Below are 23359 nucleotides of genomic sequence, written 5' to 3'. Positions count from 1 at the left end.
GCAGGCATAAGTGTGTGTTCATATATGTGTGTGTAGATGTGTGTATGTATGCATGTGTGTGTAGAATATGGATACAACCTGGAGACGCTTAGCTACAGGGAGCAGCCGGTCGACGGCGGTGCTGCAGAAGGAGGCGGGGGAAAATAAAATCACACAAACACACATAGGACACCAAAAACAATCAAGTGAGAACAATAAGCAATGTGATTGCTCAGAAAAAAAAAAAATTTTGAATTTTCAAAGTTAATTTGAATTCTGAAATTTTGAATTCGAAATTATGTTTTTCGCAATGAAGAGTTGCAACAGAACCGTACTGATTGATTTCTACCCCACTCGCTTGTTTTTAGAAACGGTTCCTCTCCCTCTAAGCCTGCCCCTCCTCTTGGGTGGTTTCTTGTGTAAAGTTGTGTATGTGTAGGCTTGTGTGTGTGCGTAGACCTGTGTATATGCACATTGGCATGTGTGTAAAAGAACGTATGTGCGTGAGTGTGTATGTGTATGAGTGTGCCTTTGGGACAAGGACACTACGACCAGGAGAAGCAGCTACCGGGGGTCAGTGCTCAGGACCAGAGGAGACTTGCCTGCAGAGGGTGGTGTTGTTGAAAAAGGAACCGGATATCATGGACGGTCAAATGAAAACAATTAGCAATCGTGATTGCTCAAAAGGAAAAAAAAAAAAAAAACCTAGCACTAAGGCTTATTAACGTTGCAAATATACTGCTGGCGCCAGTGTAGGGGCATACAGCTTTTGTTGCAAGGGGACCCAGAATTTACGGATCCTAGCCTGAGTCAACGGTTAGTGTCCTTGGATGTTTTCATAAACCGGTAATTGTATTAGAACTTGACTAGTTTGGCGCCGATTAACAGCGGTCGACTTTGCTCTATGAGACCTAAATGGAAATTTAGACCGAAATTTCTTATTCAGAGTCACAACTGACTACAACTGTATTTATATCGAGGACTGCATACTAAGTGCCTTGCCTCCATTATTTTATCCACCGATAGATAGCAGCATCATCACCGGATCGAACAGTTAATGAGAATTTAGAACTAGTTCAGGAGCTAATAGCTACCTGGTGCTAGCACCCCCCAGAGGTATCGTTTCACTTGGAGGACATTGAGACCACGAGCATATTTAACGTCGCCCAGTTCCCTTTAATGACGACCGGTGGGTCTTCGACCATCGAGGTTCGAACTCAGGAACCTCTGGCCCCGAATCCGACACTCTACCGATCGGGCTACCACGGCCCAGACCGAAATTTGAGGGAAAATAATTTTGCGATTACAGTACTTCTTTCGGGAAGAATTCGATAATTGGGATTAAGATGGTTCATTGGTTGATGGAACCACGTGAAATTTTTGACCAGTTATAAGTATTTTTCACCTGCATGTTGTTTGTCTGTGCAAGTAACCGGTGATTAACCGAAAGCGTTCGATGAAATATTGGTTGTGAACAACCGATTAGTAACCGCTGACGTCATTGTTGTCATGTGATTAACCAACCGGTCACGTTCGTCGAACGTAAGCATTGAACAACAACCACTAAAAACTTACGTTCGACGAGCACGACCGGTTAGTTAATCAAGTGACAGCTAATGATCACGTGCTCCAATCAACATCTCGGAATGGTAACCGAGTGATCATAGTACGCTGCCGTTAGTAACCGTACGCTGCCGTTAGTAACCGGTAGACCGGTGAGGTTCGTCAAACGCAACCTAATGATCATTCAACCGTTGAACGCTGGTTTTATCAGTACAACTATCCGAACGCACTTTAGAATGGAAAAATTTACATTTTAAAACTGGCAGCACTACATAGGAGGCAGTCCGTGGTCCAGACACAAATCAAAACAATTCAAATTTCATATCAATTTAGTGATTTACATAAATGAAAAAATGTGTGTAATTGATAAATGATCAATAATCCTTTCATCAAGCTTCCCAATATCAGCGCAGCTTCATTTTTGCATGTTTGGGTATGGAGCTTATGGATCAAAAAGCCATTGCAGCATATTGTCAGTTACTTATTAAATGTCCTAACGACAGATTTCAAAAGGTAGGTATGAATTAATTTTTAATATGTATGACTGGGTTAGTAGTGAAATTCTGAGTTGATATGGTGAATCCATTTTGTTCTCCTTCAGCTTTTTCACCACATTATTGATGTGTTCTGTGGCTGCCAAAATGTTATCTATGAAAATTATTCTGATGTGTGGACCTTGGTTGAATGGTGGGATTTAATAGCTGGTTGTGAAAAGTTTTTAACTGGAATACAAGGCATGGAAGAGAAGGTAGGTGAAAAAAAAAACCACTCTGGTTTTTGAAATAATTATGTATTACGGAGAAATCTGATTTTCCTCTTCAAGGTTCTGAAATCAAGTATAGAAGTTTGAATGTTCATTTATTTTTTTGAAGTTCTGCATTGCAAAATTTCATTAAACTAGACTCCTGAGTTAGGATGCCTTCTGGGCTTCTCCTGTACTCTACAGGGTTCGTACTTCCTTAAAACCCTTAATTTCATCAAGCAAAAATAAGGTCCCTAAAAACCCGTAAAAAGTCCCTGATTTTCTGAAAATTCCTTAATTTCCAAAACTGTAGTCCCCGTTTTCTTATTTGTTCTATTTTACCCCCTCAAGTCTTCCTGCAACGCGATATCTGCCGAAAACGTATGTTTGAGAGACATGCCAACAACCTCAAACACATGTTTCACTGAAAATTACATGCCTTGTTTGTTTGAGATTTCAGTCTTTTTTCATCCTGCAAATATTTCAATCATTTTAAATGTTGGAAGGTTTTTTTTTTACAATATGCTACTTTGTATCTGCTTATTTTATTCATTATTTTGATCATATTTTAATTTCTTAAATTTATTTTAGAAAAAATGCAAAAGACAATCAAAAAAATTTGGTCCAACTCCCAATCTCGGATTGTATTGAAACTTGGCATGGTTACTTTTTTTAATGTATAACTGGGATGAGATTTTTCCGGCTTTCTCTCTTGACTTTTAAAACCTTTGCACCTTTTTTTTGCCCCTCTTAGGCTTCAGTAGAAATTTTATTTTTCTAAAAAATAAAAATAATCTGATTTTTCTTAATTTTCGGTCCTAGTTTTCTTATTCTTTCAATCCCCCCCCCCCCCCCAAACGTATGTTTGAAAAACATGACAGTGGCGTCAAACACGTGCTGTGTCAAAAATTGCTTGCCTTGGCTGAGATTTTAATCTTTTTGCATCCTGTCATTTTCAACTTTAAAATTTGTCCAGGGCCCCTCAGAACCTCGGGCGCCTAGGCAACTAACTGCCTACTTCGCCTATTTAGTAATCCGGCCCTGGGTTTCTGCATTTATTAAATTTTACATGATGTTTTAACAAAAATTCTTTTTAGAATCATAGATCAACAAATTGTTCAATGAAAGTATATTTTAAAACTTGTGCAATTTCTTTTTTTTTAAATTCATATTTTCAATGTATACATTCTGTAACACTACAATAAACAAAAACTGTAGTAGAATGATAATTTTGCATTTTCCTAAAAGAGATTGGTGGTAATTTAGTTTTAGATCATGAAATGACACCATAGTCAAGGAAAGAAAATCTACAGAAAGTTGTAAAAGAGACTCAAGGAAGCATGTCCTTCAGTTAAAGAATTGTCATTTATTGCATTTAAGTCAGTAATTGCACTACATTTTGAAGTTTCATTTGCACACATGTATAAATATGCAAATTTTGTTATTATTTAAAAAATATATGTATATATATAGTTAAAATATAGTTTTGTACAGGACTGTAAAAACCATGTTTTCATCAAAGTGTTTGAACTTGCCAACCCTGATTTAAAGACTAGTTTGCGCTGATTGTTGAATGATATTTTCAAACCCTACTTGCTGCACTGCATTGCTGACAGATAAGTTTTGACTGATTAAGACACTTGACTTTGCTTAAGATAAATCGCTCTAAACATAGCTTGTGCATGCTTATTTCTGACCTAAACGAAGCACTTGACATTTTCCAACATTGGATGACATACTCCACTTAACTGCTCATTAAGACATACTTTACCTAAATCCTTTTGAAGCTGTTTTACTTGTTCTTCACTGCCAACAACCTCCAACACTTGGACATCATCAACAAAAAGGTTAATGGTCCCAGAAAACTTTTCACTAATATCATTAATGAAAATAATAAACAGCAATAACATTAAGTCTGAACCTTGTAGAACTAACTCCACTTTAAACATCAGATCATTAAGAAAAGTTTTTCTAATAACCCTTTGTTTTCTCCTAATAAGCCATTTTGTAACCCAATTTAAACGTTATATTGATCTTTAAATTCTCTATGTTTCTCATTCTAACTACAAAAGAAAATAAGTTAATTCCAATACTGAATAATATTTATGAGTTTATGTTGTGACAGAAGTTGTTTGCATAATGTGGACCAACATACACAGATCATGGGGCATGTTGGTGAACCTAGCAAGGTTCGTTAAAAAATAACCTAAAAAAGGTTAATGAACTGAATTTTTTCAAAAAAATACATCTGGAATGATGAGAAAATTTAATGAATGGGTAGAAAGTCGAGCTGCTCATTAAATCTTTGGAAAATTAAAAAATGAAAAGTAGAAAAGCGACTCAATATATACATGTTTTGTGTCAAATTTAGGGAACTGAAACTAGCAAGCAGCAAATAAAAAAACTCATTACTTATATTACAGCTTCCTACTGTTCTTGAACCTTTTTCTCCAGAGATTCAAAGTATTATGAAAGACAGTCTGGAAGTAAGAAGAGCTGATTTGAAATCTACGCTATTAGAAAAAAGTCATAAAGTGTGTCCTGCTTACCTGGTTCATTTTGACTGGAAAGTTAAGGTAAAAGACTTTTTTTTTTGTTTCATTTTATTTTGTACATTTCATGATAGTGTACTTTTGCTGCCACATCGTGAATACTTGGTAATCTGTTCTGTGACTGATTTCAGGAGATGAATCTGGTGAGTATACCTGGGCCTACTAGTTATTGCCTTGTCCAAACATTTAGAATTTCCTAAATTATTTTTAATGTATTCTGATTTTTCCATCAAGCATTCAACTTGTTCCAACACAGGGTTGCCATAAAAGATTAAGAATGAAATTCCCTGAGTTCCAGGTTTTCCAGTTGCTTTTAGAAAAAATTCCGAGTTAATGAATGCTGACTTGTGTTATTAAATACCAATATAACATGTTTTTAATGTAAGTAAACCTACTTTACAAACCAAATAATGTGCTTTAAAATTATCAATAATTTTAATCTATATTTGGGTTAGGTTAAGACAAACTAAAACTTTAACTACATTGATTACAAAAGGACTGAAATTTCAAATACACTAAGCAATTTTCGGCAAAGCCACAGTTTTAATTTTGGCATATTTCCAAAAAAAAGTTCAAACAAAAAAAAAAGGAACTGATGTGATATACCCCACCCTTGGCGACTTTTTCCTGTTGACGCCAAGAAAACGATGTATGACGACATATGTCATACATCGTTCTTAGCGATGCTTTTTTAGCGCCAACAGGAAAAAATCAGATAAAAAAACATGATCAAAGCACTTCAGAACACAAAATATATAAAAACAACATAAAAGCACAACAAAAAACATCACGAATATATGCTTCAAAAATGTACAGGGCCGGGGTTTTTTGTAAACATATTAAAATACAATGAAATAAATTATTGTATTAATTACTAGTCAAAATTAATGCATTAATTTTTTTTTCATCATTTCTCCGGGATACGAGCCCTCGGTCTCATAGTACTTTCGTAATGAGACCGAGGCAGGGCCGGCGAGCCGAGGTCTCATTACGAAGTACTATGAGACCTCTGGCTCGCCAGGACCGTTATCCCTCCGACTGTTAATATACATTACAGTCGGAGTATGGTCACAGTTATGTATATTTTCATGGAGACACCTAAGGGTGGCTCCTTCCGTTCATTGTACAATAATGACACAGTTTTAAGTGTGAAATATGCACCATTATTGTGCAGATTTATTAATAAAATTCAGCATTTTTAAGAGTACAACCGAAAGAACTTTCAATTGTTAACATAAAATTCAGTACCTAAAGGAGGCACGTTAATAGAATGTCTGAATAATTCGTGGCATCGATAAGAATTAACTTTTAGAACAAAATAACCGTACTATTTCTGTAAAATTAATTTACATAGAGTAAAAATAAAGTTAAAAACTACAAGAACCCCTGAAGGATTTGTAAAAACAAAGAATTTTGGAAGTGAGAGGTTTTTTTTGAATTCTAAAATAAAGAACTTACCTTTTTATATGGTATAAATATTCACACTCAGTCTAAAACAATACATCATATGACAATGGCACGTTACAGATACACACCACATTGGAGTTAACTTTTAATTAACCTTCAAGTTTGAAGAAATTGGCATTTTCTAATGTTTTTACTTCAAAACACAACTACTGAATTTAAACTAACACAAAATAAGCATTCCTGTAAGGTATATTGCACGAAACAACACCACTTATCTCTCCTGCGTGAAACCCAAACAACCCAAGTAAACAAGTTTGAACAGATCTGTAAGATTGCCTTCGGGTTGCTAAACACAGGTTAGTTTGGCCAGGGATGCCATGCATAAAAAATTATCGCCTCATTGGTGAGAAAAATATTTTAATTTTGTGCAAAAAAATCGAATGTCGCCAAATGGGGGGGTATATCACATCTGTACCAAAAAAAAAAAGGAAAAATTGAGACTTTAAATTTTTATAAACATCATTCATTTCATGAAAAAGGCCCTTAAACTACTAGGCCACAAATGCATTGCGGAAAATACTAGTAATTTCTAGCTAAGCATGGCTTGGATTTTTTTTTTTCTTCTTAGAAGCAAAAGAAAATGTAATGATATAAATCAGAACTTAATGATAGGACTCGACCGATGCATCGGCGCCGATGGTTCAATAATTTAGCCATCGGCATTGGTGGCCGATGCTAACTTGCAGGAAACATCGGCCCATCGGCCTTAAAAAACACGGAAAAGCCGATGGAATTGGCTGATGTTTTTGAAAAAAAAAGGACCATTGTTGTTTTACTTTTTAATACAAAGTAAAGGAAGTTGCTGTTTTCATATAAAATTGTTTACTTAAATTTCAGTATGAATTTCTATTTTAGTCACCCCTGAAAGAGTTTTTAACACTGCATTCAGGTACCAAACAAGTTAATTGTTGCGTTGTTTCTTGCGGCTGGATGTACGTAAGTATCTCTCATAAGTCATAACTCAAAAATGGTAAGCTGTAGATGGCTAAATTTTCGCATGTGGGGGTATGCGTACGTTCCAGTTGTGCACTTCCCTTTTTGTATTCGATCGGGTGTTCTAAAAAGCCTATTTTACTCATTTTTGTGGCTATTAATTACTTATTTCAATGCTCAGACTGATGATCATTTGGTGATATATTGCCGAATTGGAGACCATGGAAACAAATATGAGATGGCGAAACCGGTTTTGTTTCATTTTGTTAGATTCCCGTTGAATCGACAGTAATTTTTAATTTTTCGATATTTGTAATATGAATCACAGTAATGCAGTCTTTTCTGTATCGCTTCGGCGGAGTTACAAGTTTGAGACCCGTCAAAATACATTTTAGGGCCCTATTTCTCTATCACAAAAGTTGTAAAACATTTATCATAGGCATTTTTGTAACTCCTACGGTTATGGGGCCTCTCGCGCAGTTGGAACATTTGCTATATTTTAAATCCGCCACTGCATGTCAAAACAAACTCATGTGCAAGTTTTAAAAAGGTTTTTCTGCTCAATGTTTATGATTATTTTGAACTCTATTTTTACGACCATTTTTTGTATTTCTGAGATTACTTGCGTGCCCCTCCTCCAAATCCATCAATTTCTGAAATTAAACTCTAGTTGTACTTCTGAGTTGTTTTAAAACTAACACCATTCATAAAATTAGAGATTTTTTTTCAAACTTTATCTGTTGTTTAGGAAGAATTTAGAGCATTAATGTAAGAAATTGATTAGAGACGTTTTGAATAGTGACATAATTCGGAAATCAAAAGGACTTTTGAATTTTTTCTTCGGCAGTGCTGAAGTAGAATCAGAAACTCTTCCGAGACGTTGATGGTAGCGGTTCTGTACTAAAAAAATGAGGCCGAAGTTTAATGTTGTGAGTTACTCCAAAGTCAGAGGGTGACCCCCCTAACCCGCCCTCGTGGTCTCAAGCATTTTTTAAATATTTAGCGATTATTTATTTTGGTCAAGAAATATCATTTTGCATATTTCTTATACTTGTTTCACCTATATTTCGTAATGCACCATCTTTTTTGCATCATTAATAACGATCGATTTTTTTTCTGTTGTAAGTAGCTATTTTTACTTTCTTCTATATCTAATATATAGAAGAAAGTATTGGATTCGTGCAAATTTTCGAATTTCGAATTTTGACGGATTCGAACGTTTTGAGGTGTGCTGAGTCCATTTCGACTATTTTTGGGAAAATGTCTGTCTGTCTGTGTGTGTGTGTGTGTGTGTATGTATGTATGTGTGTGTGTATGTATGTGTGTCACGTCTGTGTGTGACCAGTTTTTTGTGGCCGCTCTACAGCAAAAACTACCGCATGAAATCGAACGAAATTTGGTACACATATGTGCCCGTATGTGAACTTGTGCCCATTGGTTTTTGGCGCGAATTCCTCCAAGGGGGGTGGAGCAATGGGACGTTTTTTGAGTTACGCGTGCTTGCTATTCCTCAGGAAGTAACTGGCGGAATCAAACAAAATTTGGTCCATATGTTGCCATTAACAGGAACAGGTGCTGATTCAATTTTGGTGTCAATAACTCAAACGGGGGGTTGAGCTATAGAACGTTTTTTTGTCGTCAATTGTGACTGCTGTATCTCAAGAAATAATGAACGGAATGAAAGAAAAATTTATCGGCAAGTAGCCCTTAGTGGGTATAAGAGCTGATTTTATTTTGGTGTCAACAGCTAAAAAGGGGGTAGCGCAATCGCCCGTTCTTTTTTTCCATTGTGAGTACCCTATCTCAAGAAGTAATGCTACGTTCTGGTTGAAATTTGGAATATATGTGAAATCCATACGTAAACAGGCTTTGGTTCAATTTTGACGCCAATCGCTCCAAGAGGTGTTGATTTTTTTTTTTTTTTTTTTTTTTTTGCGAATAAAAATAGCTTTATTAATGCAACAATAAGAAAGATAAATCGTAATAGATTGTCGTCTGCGTATTTCTCGTGATTTTAATTGTATGGAAATGATCGGAAATATTATCTCAATGATTTAAAATTTTTAACTGTTGCCATCTTATGTTTGTTAACAAATAAAATATTTGTAATTAATTCAAGCAAGGCTTTTAAAATAACTTTCAGTTTTCGCTCTTTGCTTTGCTTTTTGCAATAATTCAGACATTGGGATGGTCGTCAAGTTTTTGCATGTGTAAATTTTGTTTTTGTTGGGAATATTGCTTCCTCGTCAAGCATGGGGAGGGATCAGAAAAAAAGAAAAGAAAAATATAGAAGAAAGTTTCATGATGGCCACAACATACTAGTTATGTATTTATATAAAATCAATGAATAAGTTATTTTCGTTTCCATCATATTATTAATAATATGTTAAGAAAAGTTTCAAGTATTTTCTATCATGCAATTTTTTAAATTTCAGAAAATTATTGTTAAATTGAAAAATTTAACTTGAACTTGTTTGTAATGCTCATAAGAGATTAAACAATCAAATTGTTCAATATTACGTGTGCAAACATCAGATCAAGTAGTATATATATTCAGTTATTAAGTTGGTGTAAATATTGAGTTTATTTATTGTGAATGCGTTTTAAGAACCTCGCTCTTTTCATGGCTATTTCTTTTTTTCGCAAAAATTTGTCACTGTTATAGCTTTTGTGAAAAATGCAAACTTTTCCGTTCATAAATTTTAAATAAATATAAAAATATTCCTATTATGATTTAATATTGTAATTTATGTGTTACCTTTTCGTTTAATTTGATGATTAAAAATGTCTTGTGCAATCTTTAAACTTTAATCGCGTAATTTGTTGATGGTTTCATAGTTTTATTCTTAATTTTTTTTGAATGATTAAACAACATAATTTAATGTTTTTTTAACTATGTTTAGTGTACCTAAATCCATACATTATTATAATATTACTGAAATCTTAGTTATATGTTCAGTTAAAAAACAAATCAATTGGTTATTAAAACACTCTTTGCTTTTCTTCCTTTATTTTTTTTTCTTTTTCTTTTCTTTTTTTGCTCTTGTTCTTTGTCTTCCATCATACAGCAGTCAAAAAAGGAGAAGAATAACTACACCCTATACAGATTGTACGTAGTACGATCCAAAAGTTCAGGGGACAAGCTGTATAAAAACCTTACCCAGAAAGTTAACATTACCGAAGTACATCCACCATCAAAAGGTCACCTTGAAAGACTATGTACTTCTGCCAGTGTTCATATAACATTTGGAAGCACTCCTGGAAGCCATTTTTTGCTACATTCTGTGATACAGTTTTGTCTTCTCCTGACGGAAGAAAGCGGCGTCCATGCAAATGTTTTTTTTGCTCGGAACAGGTAAAAGTCACACGGAGCAAAGTCCGACGAAACGTTATGTTACTTATTTGTCATATCAGAGTATTGACCAGTCGAACCGTGCATCCTCAACATGAAAGTCGTCTTCTTCCCCACGATGAAGTTAAAGCAGCAGCGCAAGAGACCTTACAGGAGGTTGCGATAAAATGTCTTCCAGGAGTCCTTCTAAAAGCTACATGAACGTTGGCAGAAGTGCCTAGTCGTTCAAGGTGACTATTTTGTAGATCGATGTTCTTCGGTATTTGTGAACTATTCAGGGTAAGGTTATATACAATTTTGTCCTCGAACTTTTAGATTATACTACGTACGTATGAGTTTTCAACTTACTATTTCATAACGTTTTTGAGTGACGCAAGTTTACGCGCATGAAGACATCACAAGAGAATTTGCGATAATTAATTAAGGAGGCGTTCAAAATGGATATTTCGGTCATCTATATGTTGTTAGGTACATATGCATGTACAGATGTGCAAAAAACGTGTGAAGTTTAAATTGGGTGATCGTAAAATAGAATTTTAGGACAAAATCTGATTTTTTTTTTGTGTGATTACAGTTCCTTATTCGTAGAAAGGAAGTAAAGTGAAATGAATCAATGATCCTTTGAATCCCTAACAATTTTATCAATTTATTTCTGTTAGATTTTTTTTTTGCCATCGGCCAACGGCATCGGCAATCGGCCATTTGGATTAAAACAATCGGCCATCTTTGAACAATCGGCCAAAAAATGCCATCGGTCGAGCCCTACTTAATGATTTTTGTATAAATAATATTTCTTTTCTTTATAAACTTATTACATTCAGTCTACAAATATGAGCTTGAATTTTCTTTCTCTCGAGTATCAGAAAAATTCGCATATCTGGAATGCAAACATTTCCCTCCCAAGTGACGCAGCAGTTTTACCTATCAGATCGAAAAATTTGGAAGGAAATCCCTGACATATCCAGAAAATTTCAATAATTTGATTTTCCCTGACATTTCCCGAACCGATTTAGGTGGTTTTCATTTTAACTGACAATTCCAGGTTTTCCATGTTTTCTAGGTGCGTGGCAACCCTGCAACAGTTAGTGCATTAATGTAACTTAGTGTCTTTTTTCGGATGGGGGGGGGGGGGGTTAGCATTTTAAGTCCATTTATTATTAACTAAAAAATAGAGTAACATCCAAGCATTTTTTTTTCATATTGTATTGGTATGCAATAGTTTTTACCATCTGATTATCATAGCTATTACTGAATTTTGCTGATGTTTAAGGGGAGGGGGCACGTTGGTCCGCTTTTTTACTTATTTTTTATCTTACTAAAAAATTTAATGAGCAGTTCGATTTTCTACAATAAGTTTCACTAAACACTTCTCAACACCACAGATTTTTTTTGGAAGTATTGAATTGATAAACTTTTTTTGTATTAATTTTTTAACGGAACCTCGTAAAGTGGGTCAATGTGCCACACAGGTGGGGTACGTTGGTTTGCCTGATGAGGCACATTGGACAGCATAACTGAAACAACATTTGTTATATTCAGTAAATTACCGCCCATTAGCCAGGGCTAAAGCAGAAATACGTGAAATACACCGCCAGCTCAGTCATTTCCAGCCGAGGACTGCAGTTTCGTGCTTATTAGCACTCATCAGCCCGGCATAGGAAAGTGACTGAGCTGGAGATGGAAGACCTCATAAGGAAGCCAAGAGTGCGAAACAAACTGGTAGCTAATATAGAATTAGCAGACCAGACGAGTGACTGAAGCAATGGTTCGGTTCAACTCGAGGATTGAACGCGAGGCAAGGTATATTCAGTAAATTACCGCCCATTAGCTACCAGTTTGTTTCGCACTCTTGGCTTCCTTATGAGGTCTTCCATCTCCAGCTCAGTCACTTTCCTATGCCGGGCTGATGAGTGCTAATAAGCACGAAACTGCAGTCCTCGGCTGGAAATGACTGAGCTGGGGGTGTATTACAAACATATGTTATATTTTTAGTGATAAATACTATCAAACATTGTAACTACCTTATTCTCTTTTGCATGTAGAGTGAAAAATATAAAGTTTAAAGATCAATATAACACATTAAATTGATTTTAATTGATAAATCATCTTTATTTAAAAACAGCAATAAGCATTCACCATTAGTACACAATTATTTTTTAAAAATCAGAAGAAAAACCAATTATTGAATATTCATCAGACAATTAATGCCGATAAAAGTCAAGTAAAGATGCGTTAAATGGTCTCTGGAACTATAAAAGTGCTACTTCTTGAGCTTTGGAAGTAACACTTCTATTAGACTGAGTTTTGGAAGGATAAGTCTAATTTTACTTTTATGAAAAATTACATCAATATTTGCTTGGGGGAAAAGAATTCTGTAATACTAATACCATCTATTTCAAAGAAAAAGTGCACTAAAATTGACAGCTTTAAATTAGCATATCTTGGTGTTCTGAAATCAAAATTAGATAATCTTAAGTAGAAGTATATTTTTGTATTCCTTTAATCAATTATTTGTTTCATTTTGTTTCTATGTATAATGCTTGTTCAGCAAAAAAAAAAAAAAAAAACAGGAATTTTATTATAATAGCATGTATTGCATATTTTACTCACAGAAAACAATTGTCTGCGAAAATTTGAAAGTATATTTAAGAAATATAAATACTAAAAAAGGGCAGATATGAAATAAATCTTTTGGTAAAATTAATTAAGTATAATTTTTGTTAAATAATAATTATAAAATACATCTTTGCTTTTTTTCCCCTAAGATGATATTATTATATTTTGAAACTTGTGTAACATGAAATAAAATGAATGTATAATATACAAATAGTTAGAATATTGTTATGATTATTGAGATTTAAGAAGCAAAAAGGGCGTAGGTTGAACCAGACCAATCTTTTTGGTCTGAGAAAGTGCTGTCATTTTTTTCTTTGACAAAAAATGAAAAAATTGAAATTATTTTGAACTAAAGAAACTTACTTTAAGAAAGAAGTTAAATTTTCCCCCAGCAATCTTTATAAAAACCATTAAAAAAAAAAAAAAAAAGTTTTCTGAAAATTACTCGGGACTACTGAAATAACACTTTCTGGAATAAAATTTGTTCAATATAACTGCGTCATCTGATTTCATTATAGGATTTGTAGGACCATAGATGCTATTTGTTGGTCATAAAATGAAATATAAAATAATTTTTAGCATTGAAATAATTGAGACCGGTCCAATGTTTGCCCTGCGGTCCAAGGTACCCCCATTTCCCCCTACTGAAAAGGCATTTTCAACTGGAATCTCATTACAGTGCATTATGTATTTTATTGTTAGCCAACAAGTATTAATATGGCTATCGAACAGCGAAAACAAAAGGGCATGTCTTTGGTGACCTTCAAAAAATGAATAACAAAACCTACGATTAAATTTGAATATATGAGGGACGATCCAAAAGTAAGATTCCCATCAATTTTACAAATATACAGCACTGTCTATTCTCATTAAAAATTTACAATGTTGGAAAGAAAAAAAAACCTTCTCTATTTTCATACATAATTGCCATCTTTTTCTGTGCACTGTTGTCGACGGTGCCTAACTTCTGTATCGAATGTCACAGAATTCCACCGCCAGAGCGGCACATGACAGTCAACAAACCACTCCGTTCTTGATTGCAGTCCGGAGCTCAAGTCTAGTGATTACCCCTTGTTTCCAAAGTTTAAGGAACACTTTGATGGCCAACGTTTCCAAAGCAAAAACAAAGTAAAAAAAGATGTGAAACGCTTTCTCTACAGGTTGGCAGTGGACTTCTGTGATACTCAATACAGAAGTTAGGGCACCGTCGACAATAATGTGCAGAAAAAGATGGCGATTATGTATAAAAATATAGAAACATTTTTATTTCCAACGATGTAAATTTCAATGAGAATAGACAATGCTGTATATTTGTAAAATTCATGGGAACCTTACTTTTGGATCGACCCTTGGTATCTTTTTGGTAGAGACCCCAGTTGCTGTTTGTGCCGAGGCCCTAGACCCAAACTTATCCAAGTCGGTTCTACTCTTCTCAAAGTAACAATGCTAGTAAAATTAAGACCTAAAAAAAGTAAAATTAAGGCCTCTATAATATTTTTTTTCTTTGAATTAAATGAGAAGAAAGTGTAAAGAATAGATAGAAAATCTTTCATAGTTCAGATTTTTTTTTTCCTTTTTACTTTCTTCTATATCTAATATATAGAAAAAAGTATTGGATTTGTGCAAATTTTCGAATTTTAATGGATTTGAAGTGTGCCGAGTCCATTTTGACCATTTTTGGAAAATGTCTGTATGTGTGTGTGTCCATGTGTGTAACCAGTTTTTTGTGGCCACTCTACAGCAAAAACTACCGCATGAAATCGAACAAAATTTGGTACACGTATGTGAACTTGGGCCTATTTGGTTTTTGGCGCAAATTCCTCCAAAGGGAGTGGAGCAATGGGACGTTTCTTGAGTTATGCGTGCCTGCTATTCCCCAGGAAGTAACTGGCGGAATCAAACAAAGTTTAGACCATATGTTGCCCTTAACAGGTACAGGTGGTAATTTAATTTTGGTGTCAATAGCTCAAATAGGGGTTGAACTATACAACGTTTTTTGTCGTCAATTGTGACTGCTGTATCTCAAGAAATAATGAATGGAATAATAATTATAAAAAAAAAAATATCGACAAGTAGCCATTAGAGGGTATAAGGGCTGATTCTATTTTTTGGCATCACTAGCTGAAAAGGGCTGCCCAATCAAATGTTCTTTTTTTCCCATTGTGAGTGTCATAGCTCAAGAAGTAATGCTACATTCTGGATGATATTTGGAATAAATGGGAATCCATATTTAAACAGGTATTTGTTCAATTTTGGCGCCAATCGCTCCATGGGGGGGGGGCCGGGGGGGGGGGGGGACTGATTTTTTTTATTTGTGTGAATAAAAATAGCTTTATAATTACAACAATAAGAAAGATAAATCGTAATAGACTGTCGTCTGTGTATTTCATGTGATTTTAATTGTTGGAAAATGACCAGAAAATTGCGATGATTTAAACTTTTTAACTGCTGCCATCTTGTGTTTGTTAAGAAATAAATGTTTGTAATTATTTGAAGCAAGGCTTTTAAAATAATTTTAAATTTTTATTCTTTGCTTTGCTTTTGAGATAAATCGGGAATTGGGATGGTCGTCAAGTTTTGGTGTGTGTAATTTAGTTTTTGTTGGGAATATTGCTTCCTCGTCAAGCATGGGGAGGAAACAGAATTAAGAAGAACAGAAGAAAGATAAGAAGAAAGTTTCATGATGGCGACAATACTAGTTTACTATTAAAGTTATTTATATATGTTTAATTTATTTATATATGTGCAATGAGCATTATGAAATTGAATAATTTGTTAAACACAAATGCTACATAGATACTTTGAAAGTAACTATAAAAAAATAAGCGTTATCAAGCAGTTTTCTCCATATGATTAAGTTTTAAAGATATTCAAGGTGTCTTTAATATTTTATGGTACAAATAAATCCCAAATAAAAAACCAATGCTGGGTAGTTTTTATTTGAAAATTGCTTAATGGGTTAAGCAAAATTGATATATATTTAAAAAATATGTAGTATTTTGGCAACAGTAATACATCTAAGCCTGAAAATAAGTGAGATAACCTACTGATACTCGGAGGCGACAACAATATAACTAAACCATGTTCTGAAAAGTTAAAAATTAATTCCTTCTTTAAGCAGTCTCAATATGTAGTTTTTATTTGTTGCATAAAACATCTTCTGGATTTTATATATAGCTCCAACCCCCCCCCCTTTTTTTTGTAATGATCATAAATTAGACAGTACAGTAGAACCTCAGTTATCCAGACCTAGTTTGTAGCTTGAAAAAAAAAATCACATAGATAATTTTAAAGTATGATAGTAAGAAAATATCTATAAGTGCACCAAACATATGCTTTTTATTTTTATTAAATGTACGGTTCCTACTTAGATTGCATAGTAAACTATGGTTATCTAAAAAACTCCACTAACGCTTAAGAAATGACGTGAAATTCATTTTGATTTTTTAAAAATGTTTTTTAGACAATTAATGTAATTTTGCTACAAAATAGGTTTTTTTGTTGTTGTGAAATGTTAAGTCTGCTTATTTAAGGATTTGTGTTGCTAATTTCACATATTACCCTGATTTTTGATCATCTGATTGCCTTTGGTCCCTCCCAGTTAGTCCAGACAAACGAGGTTGTACTGTACTTTACTATATAGTGTTTAAACTCGTTTATCATTTTTAAACAGAAACTGCTTAGGAAATGAACGAGTGTTTTAAAAAAATAATAAAAGAACTACAATTGAACATGTAGTTTAAAATAGTACTGCTCTTTTAGAGGGAGACAATGTCTTTCCAAATGCTCTTACTGTATGGCAGTGCTTGCAAAATGGGGTAGTGGTCAGACATTGGTCAAAGAGGCCGATTCAAACGTGGCTCCAGTCAATAGATTTTCAAGATGCAGAAAATTGATCTCTTAAGCACTTGTTTTGCTATAAATACTCTTGTTGAAAGCAAACTCCTAGCCCTAGTGCAGTTTTGCATTGAAAAGAGCCCAGAGGCCTCCATCTGGTGGGGAAACTGGGTGTCAGTTCTCTGTGGTAATGGCTATCTGTTGATAGAGGTGCCACATAAAGGAGCAGATGCCACTCTTAGGGAGTGCGCTAGGTCTGCCAACTAATATTCAGCCCCCATTATTAAACAAAGCCCTATATGCCAGTGAAGAACTTAATATTTGTACTTTTTTTTATTCTAGCTGACTCTTGCAAGTGACAAAATGGCTCAAATAAATGAACCAAGATTGCTTCTGGATCTGGATATCACAGGAAATAAAGAGAAAACACTTCAACTAGATCTCTCAAAAGAAGAAACAAAGATGTTGATTGAGTCTATGGAAAAAGCTAAACTGGTATGATTATGTGATGAAAATTTATTGGGACATGGATGCCAAAATTGTATTAGATTTGTAGCAAGTACAAAATAGTTTGAATTGTTTCACAAATTTCCTAAACCAATTCCTCTTTAGGTAAAATTTTCTTGTTTGTCAATTTAAAGTGTCACATATCATACTCCAACTGCATCATAGTGAAGTGAAGGTTTGAAGGTACACTTTTGAAAAACCTCCAAAAGTGCTTGAAGTAAAAAGTTCCATTTTCAAGTGCTCAAAAAACGTTAAAATGTTTCTTTGGTCCTTCAATTTTATGATTTATTGTTAAAAAATCTTGTTAAAGTAATACTACTTATAATCGGCAAAAATTAAGTACCGTATATACTCGCGTATGTCGAGAAATTTATTACAAAAAATGAGATTTAAAGTTAGGGGGTCAACTTATGTGCAAAACAGAATTTCTGAAAATTTTCCCCGATTTTTTCTTTAAAAAAAAAGCATGCGAATACATGACTATTTTCCAGATTTTAGTCCATCCCTTTTAAGCAGATGCTAAAAAGTAAATTGCTTAAACATTCTGCTATGATTTTACATGGTATGAATGAAATAGAGAGTTAAAAATTACAGTAAACAGCCAACTACGCAGTGATAAGTGCCGGGATCTCTGTATTGGATCTCTGCGACTTTTCCCGATAGTCTAGTGCTCCTTTTTTTTTTTATAATAATTTAATATGGCTACAGCATAAAATTTTATTGATATAAAATTAAAATAAAAGCAAAGATTAAAAAAATCATAACAGCTAAATTGAAGCATTTACAAAAATCATGATTGCAAAAGTGAACCCTTTTGGTGCAAAAGAATAAAAATTGGATGTTTTTTTTAACATAAACATGTTTATTACATTTCATTTTCTTCCTTTTTCTAACGCTTTAGTTCAAAATTAGCGGCAAAATGCTCTCGTTTCCCCCCCCCCCAAAATTAGGGACTCGACTTATACGCGGATTTTTGATTTTTTCCAGATTTTCCTCCTAGAAGCAGGGGGTCGACTTATACGCGAGTATATTAGGTACTAATGGAGTGGAAAGCAATTTTTAATGAATTAAGCAGCTGTTTCACAGTAGCAGACCCCGAAGAGTTCCTATTTTTCCTACTTTTTAGAGCTCTCTCCTTATTTTCCTACTTTTTCCTTTTTTTTCCTTCTTTTTCTTTCTTTAGTATAGCACCTTCTAATACTTCTAATTGTGCATTGATTCTTATTTTTACAATGTCGCGCCGATAATTTTCTGCATGTTTTGATTTTGAAAAGTAAAAGGAACAAGTGGATCCTTACCTTTTCATTGAATGACTAGACTATAGTAATTTCTGGAAGGAACGCCGCGGCGTTTGTGTGTTTAAAAGTTAAATTTTCGTAAGTGACTTTTTTGCCGTTGCGGCGTTTATGATCGACTTTTCTTTTTATCGTCCTGACTTCAGTCCTACTGCATTAACGAAACTAAAAAAAATATATACTGGCACATTCTGATGCAATTATATATTATTTACCCATCAATTAGAAGCTTTAATTAAAGTAAACAGCCGACTGTTCAAAAAATGCGGGAAAAACCGAATTTCCTATTCGCCAATTTTTTGTATGATTACAAGTGAAATGGAGCTCTATTTAAACAGAAAGGCAATGTAAAACCTTAAAAAGACATAAGGAAGCAAAAACTGAAAAACTTGTATACTGTACATATTTTATTGATGTTAGTACAACATAAAAGCGACATCTAACAGAAATTCGCAAAAACGGACCACTTCAAAAATAATCGTGGAAACTTTTTTCGTACATAAATATGATTATTGTTCATTCTAAATCGTAAACATGATTATAAAATTTATAAAATTTCATTTTCTTTCCTTGCAAAGAGTGTATTTGCAAAAAAAAAAAAAAATAAATAAAATAAAGCGGCAAAACCTGGATGGGCAAAACGTTCCCGATTTTTGGAGAAAAATCGGAAATCAATTTAAATGCAATATTTTGTTTTTATTTCTTCTCATTTTTAAAAGTTGGGGGATAGAGCTACAAATTAATATGTATTTTTTTTCTTTTTAATGGGTATTTTCTACTCTGATATATCATCAATATCGAGGAGTTGCTCATCATTTTTATGTGCTGTGTTTCTGGCAATGCGACATTTCTGAGCAATTAAAATTTTTTTGACAGACTCTTAACTCTTTTCGGGGTGCGGCAGTTATACCGATGCGGCGTATCTACTGTAAGTTATTGTACTTATTGCGCCTGATCAAAGGGAGGGGGGAGAAAGAGATATATGCAGCCATTTGATGCCAAGTGCTTCCCCCCCTCACTCTCAATTTCGTGAACAATTTCCGAATGAATATTTTTGTTGTATGGTGAGGATTGAGATAAACTATTTGCCTTCCCTTTTATGTACATAGAAACATTAGTAACTGATCTTTGTCTTTGATAAAAATGTTATGTTTACCATGCATGGATGTTTCCTTTTATTTTCGTGCCAAAAAATTTTGGAACGAGAAGGAGGTAAAAATCATCAAACCATTAAAACAATATTCGTTTTTATTGCTTGATTAAAATTAGAACTGACTCATCACTTTGATTCCCTCCCCCGAACCCCCCCCCCCCCCGGAGGTGGCTAGCGAAGGATGTATACTGAATGCAAATTTTATCTGCAAACAAAAAAAAAACCGCACAAACATGTATAGCTAAGCATTAATTTTCCAAATCCAGGGAGGGGAGAAATTGACCCCCATAAATGACGTGCCTGAAACAAAAATGTATGTTGAATGCTAAAAATACATAACATAGTACAAACCCATTAGTTGACTTATTTCGTTATTTATTTAGTTTAATTATTTTGTTATAAATTTTATGCCCCATATTTAAGAACACATTTATTTTAGTTCTGTATTTTCAGTCGTTTTCCTTTTTTTTTTTTTTTTTCAAATTCAAACATCTGCCTCTGATTATGCAAGAATGCATGTCAATTGCTGATTATTTTTGACTAAAACTAATTTAATATTTGCTTTGCTTTTGTATCATAGTTTATGATAACAGGAGCTGAAAGTGATAGTATTTTTAAATGATAAATGGATGCTCTTGAAGGAATGTTTCGTTTTTGACAAAACAAATCTGAAACAAAAATGGTTTTATTGAACCAAAATAGGAGTTTTATTATTATTATTATTTATTTATTTATTTTTTTGTTGATCGCAGTATTGCATTTTTTTCTTTCACACTTAAAAATTTTATTACTGTATTGGTGAAAAGTGTTTCTTTGTTTAGATTTTATTTTCATATTTTTGTAATTACTATCTTTGTTTCCACTAGTTTATTTTCCATACTAATGATTGCCAGTCGTCTTGACGTGAGTGTAGTCCTATCTCTTCCTATTTTTCCTACTTTTTTTAAGCGATTTTTTTCCTACTTTTCCTACTTTTTTAATTTTTGATTCCTTATTTCCTACTTTTTTCCCCTCAAAAAACCACTTCGAGGTCTGCAGTAGGAATTACCTTTCATACAAGCAATTTCCTGTCTAAAAAGTATTTTATCTGTTTTGTGGATTAAAATGATTTTCATGATCTTTTAAAGATTTTCATTATTTGGGATTAATTTATATCTCGTATACATAAAAACCTATGTTTTGAATCATGCCAATATCAGACTGGTGCTTCCCTGAAAATTGCCATGCAGTGTTTGTGGTTTCAATCTTCTGTACATTTTTTAGTTATTTTAAAATTGAAAAAGATATTTTAACCTGTACTGCTCTAAATTGACAATTTATCAATTAATAAGTATTGTTTCAGGAAAAATACAAAATTTTAAACTTAAATAGTCTGAAATTTTCATTTATTTTCAAAATAAAGTATTTTAAATTGATTCATATATCTACTAAAATTCAAGGAAGAATGAAAACTATTTAGAAATTCTGAAAATGAAAAAAATAATTGTACTCTAAAAACTTGCAAAACGGCTCAGCTCAAAAGTGTTTAGAAACAGGCCTTAGAGCTGAGTGATAGTCTTGATGCTGTTGAACTGATGATGTTTTTCAACAGCATGTAAAGTGTGTATGCTATGCCTTAACATTTAGGAGTTTGGGAACATCATAAAATGCCGAGCGGCAGAATAAAAATCTAAATAAATTTCCAATCAGGTTTTAATAACCCCCTCCTCCTCATTGTGATTATAAGCAGCAAATGTTTTGTGATTTCAATTAAGGCTAGTGCTAGCAACTTGTTTTGGCAATTTTAGCTTTAACTCTAGCTCTGTTGTACTAGGAATAATGAAATGTGAAAATCACTACAGTAGAATTTCATTGTTTACTGTGGGTTAGTTTGATTTATTCAATAATTTAAGGTGTACAAATAAGACTTACTGTAGATTTATTGTTATGTAAAACTTGGCATGAATTTTGATATTTCTTATAATAAGAGAATGATCTTTAACAATAAATTGACTGCAAATTGCACATGTACAACAATGGTTATTTTTTTATTTAAAATTTATGTTAGTAATTTATTTTTCTTTACAGACTGTTTTGGATTACTTAACTAATGAATGACAGTACTGACAGGATGAACTATCAAAAAGAAGATTTCTAGAGCATTACTAAACAAATGTAAATAAAAACATTCCTCCATTTAAATTATAAATAAATTTTATTTCTATTACATTTCAATGAAGCATTCAAAGATGAATACAGACTATCACTGCTGTTAACAAATTTTGCAGCAGTATCAAACTGTTTTTTTCTTTTTTTTTTTTTTCATTTGTTTCAAGGGTGGAAAGAAAATCTTGTTTAAACTGATGCAAACACTGGCCAAGTTTCATTTATTAATAATGAGTTAATTGTAGTGCCTACTACAGTGAATTACATGACACATTTCATTTTGGGAAAATTTTCGTTAGGAAGAGTTTTTATTAATCTGTAGGGAAAAAACAAAAAATCCGTAATGGTAATGAAAGTTTAATAATTTTTCACAAGTTTGTCAAATAATAAAATTAAATTGCAAGATAATTCTTGTAATAAATGTATTTATACATTTTAACTCCCTCTTCTTGAGATCAGTACAGTGGACCCCAGTTAAATGACTCAATTGCTTTAATGAATCCAATCATCAAAAACAAAACAAAATCCAGCTTTATTGAATCAGCCGTTTCGTAGAGTCAAAACTATTTAGAACAAACGTGATTCATATAAGCTGCGGCCACTGTAATTAGTTATGAAGCTCTCTTGACGATATAGTCATTTTTCAATACTACAGTCGACGCTCGATATAACGACCATCTCCGTCCCAGAGGAAAAGGTCTTTATAATGAGTGGTCATTATAAGAGGTAGAAGTTAAAATACATATATAAATGCATCATGCATGTAACGTTGCTCCAATAAAGTTGGCACTTTTTCAAAGATTCCAGTTCTTACTTGCCTTAAGTATTTTTATCATAGAGATTTAAAAAAAAATGATGGGTGAAAAATATTATGACAGATTTTAAAGTAGAAAATATGGGAAAAAAACTGATTACATACTTAAAAATTATTTATTTTCTGAATATAAAATCAAAAGCACTTGTTTGCCTTTTTAGCGCACGTGATTTTTGCAAAACACGAGTTTCCTTTGTAGTTATAGATGATAAGTAGTGTTTTTTTTTTTGCTTTTGAAAGAACATTTAAAAGTCTTTTAAATATTCGAAACTTTTCACACTAGAAACTTTGGTCTCAATTTCTTCATCTGATCATGATACATCAATTTATTTTTGTGCACAGTATCGAGAAATAATTCATCTTCTGACAGATGCTCGACACATTCTAAAACAGAATCGATGTTA

General features: G+C 33.3%; 1 protein-coding gene across 1 annotated transcript; it reads left to right on the top strand.

The window, feature by feature from the left end:
* Positions 1-1813: 1813 nt before the first annotated feature.
* On the top strand, positions 1814-22204 carry LOC129222270 (COMM domain-containing protein 8-like). Its single transcript, XM_054856750.1, has 5 exons — positions 1814-2055; positions 2144-2290; positions 4708-4860; positions 17384-17536; positions 22064-22204. Exons 1-5 carry the CDS (start codon positions 1978-1980, stop codon positions 22091-22093), a joined length of 561 nt encoding a protein of 186 aa, XP_054712725.1. The 5' UTR covers positions 1814-1977; the 3' UTR covers positions 22094-22204.
* Positions 22205-23359: the final 1155 nt, after the last annotated feature.

Source organism: Uloborus diversus, chromosome 5, assembly GCF_026930045.1.
Source record: "Uloborus diversus isolate 005 chromosome 5, Udiv.v.3.1, whole genome shotgun sequence".
Taxonomy (NCBI): Eukaryota; Metazoa; Arthropoda; class Arachnida; order Araneae; family Uloboridae; genus Uloborus; species Uloborus diversus.
This window is presented reverse-complemented; position numbering and strand designations above follow the sequence as displayed.

Coding starts and splice junctions, on each gene's coding strand:
- LOC129222270 (XM_054856750.1), top strand. CDS start 1,978: ATGGAGCTTATGGATCAAAAAGCCATTGCAGCATATTGTCAGTTACTT. Junction 2,291..4,707: donor TACAAGGCATGGAAGAGAAG/GTAGGTGAAAAA, acceptor CTTATATTACAG/CTTCCTACTGTTCTTGAACC. Junction 17,537..22,063: donor CTATGGAAAAAGCTAAACTG/GTATGATTATGT, acceptor TTTTCTTTACAG/ACTGTTTTGGATTACTTAAC.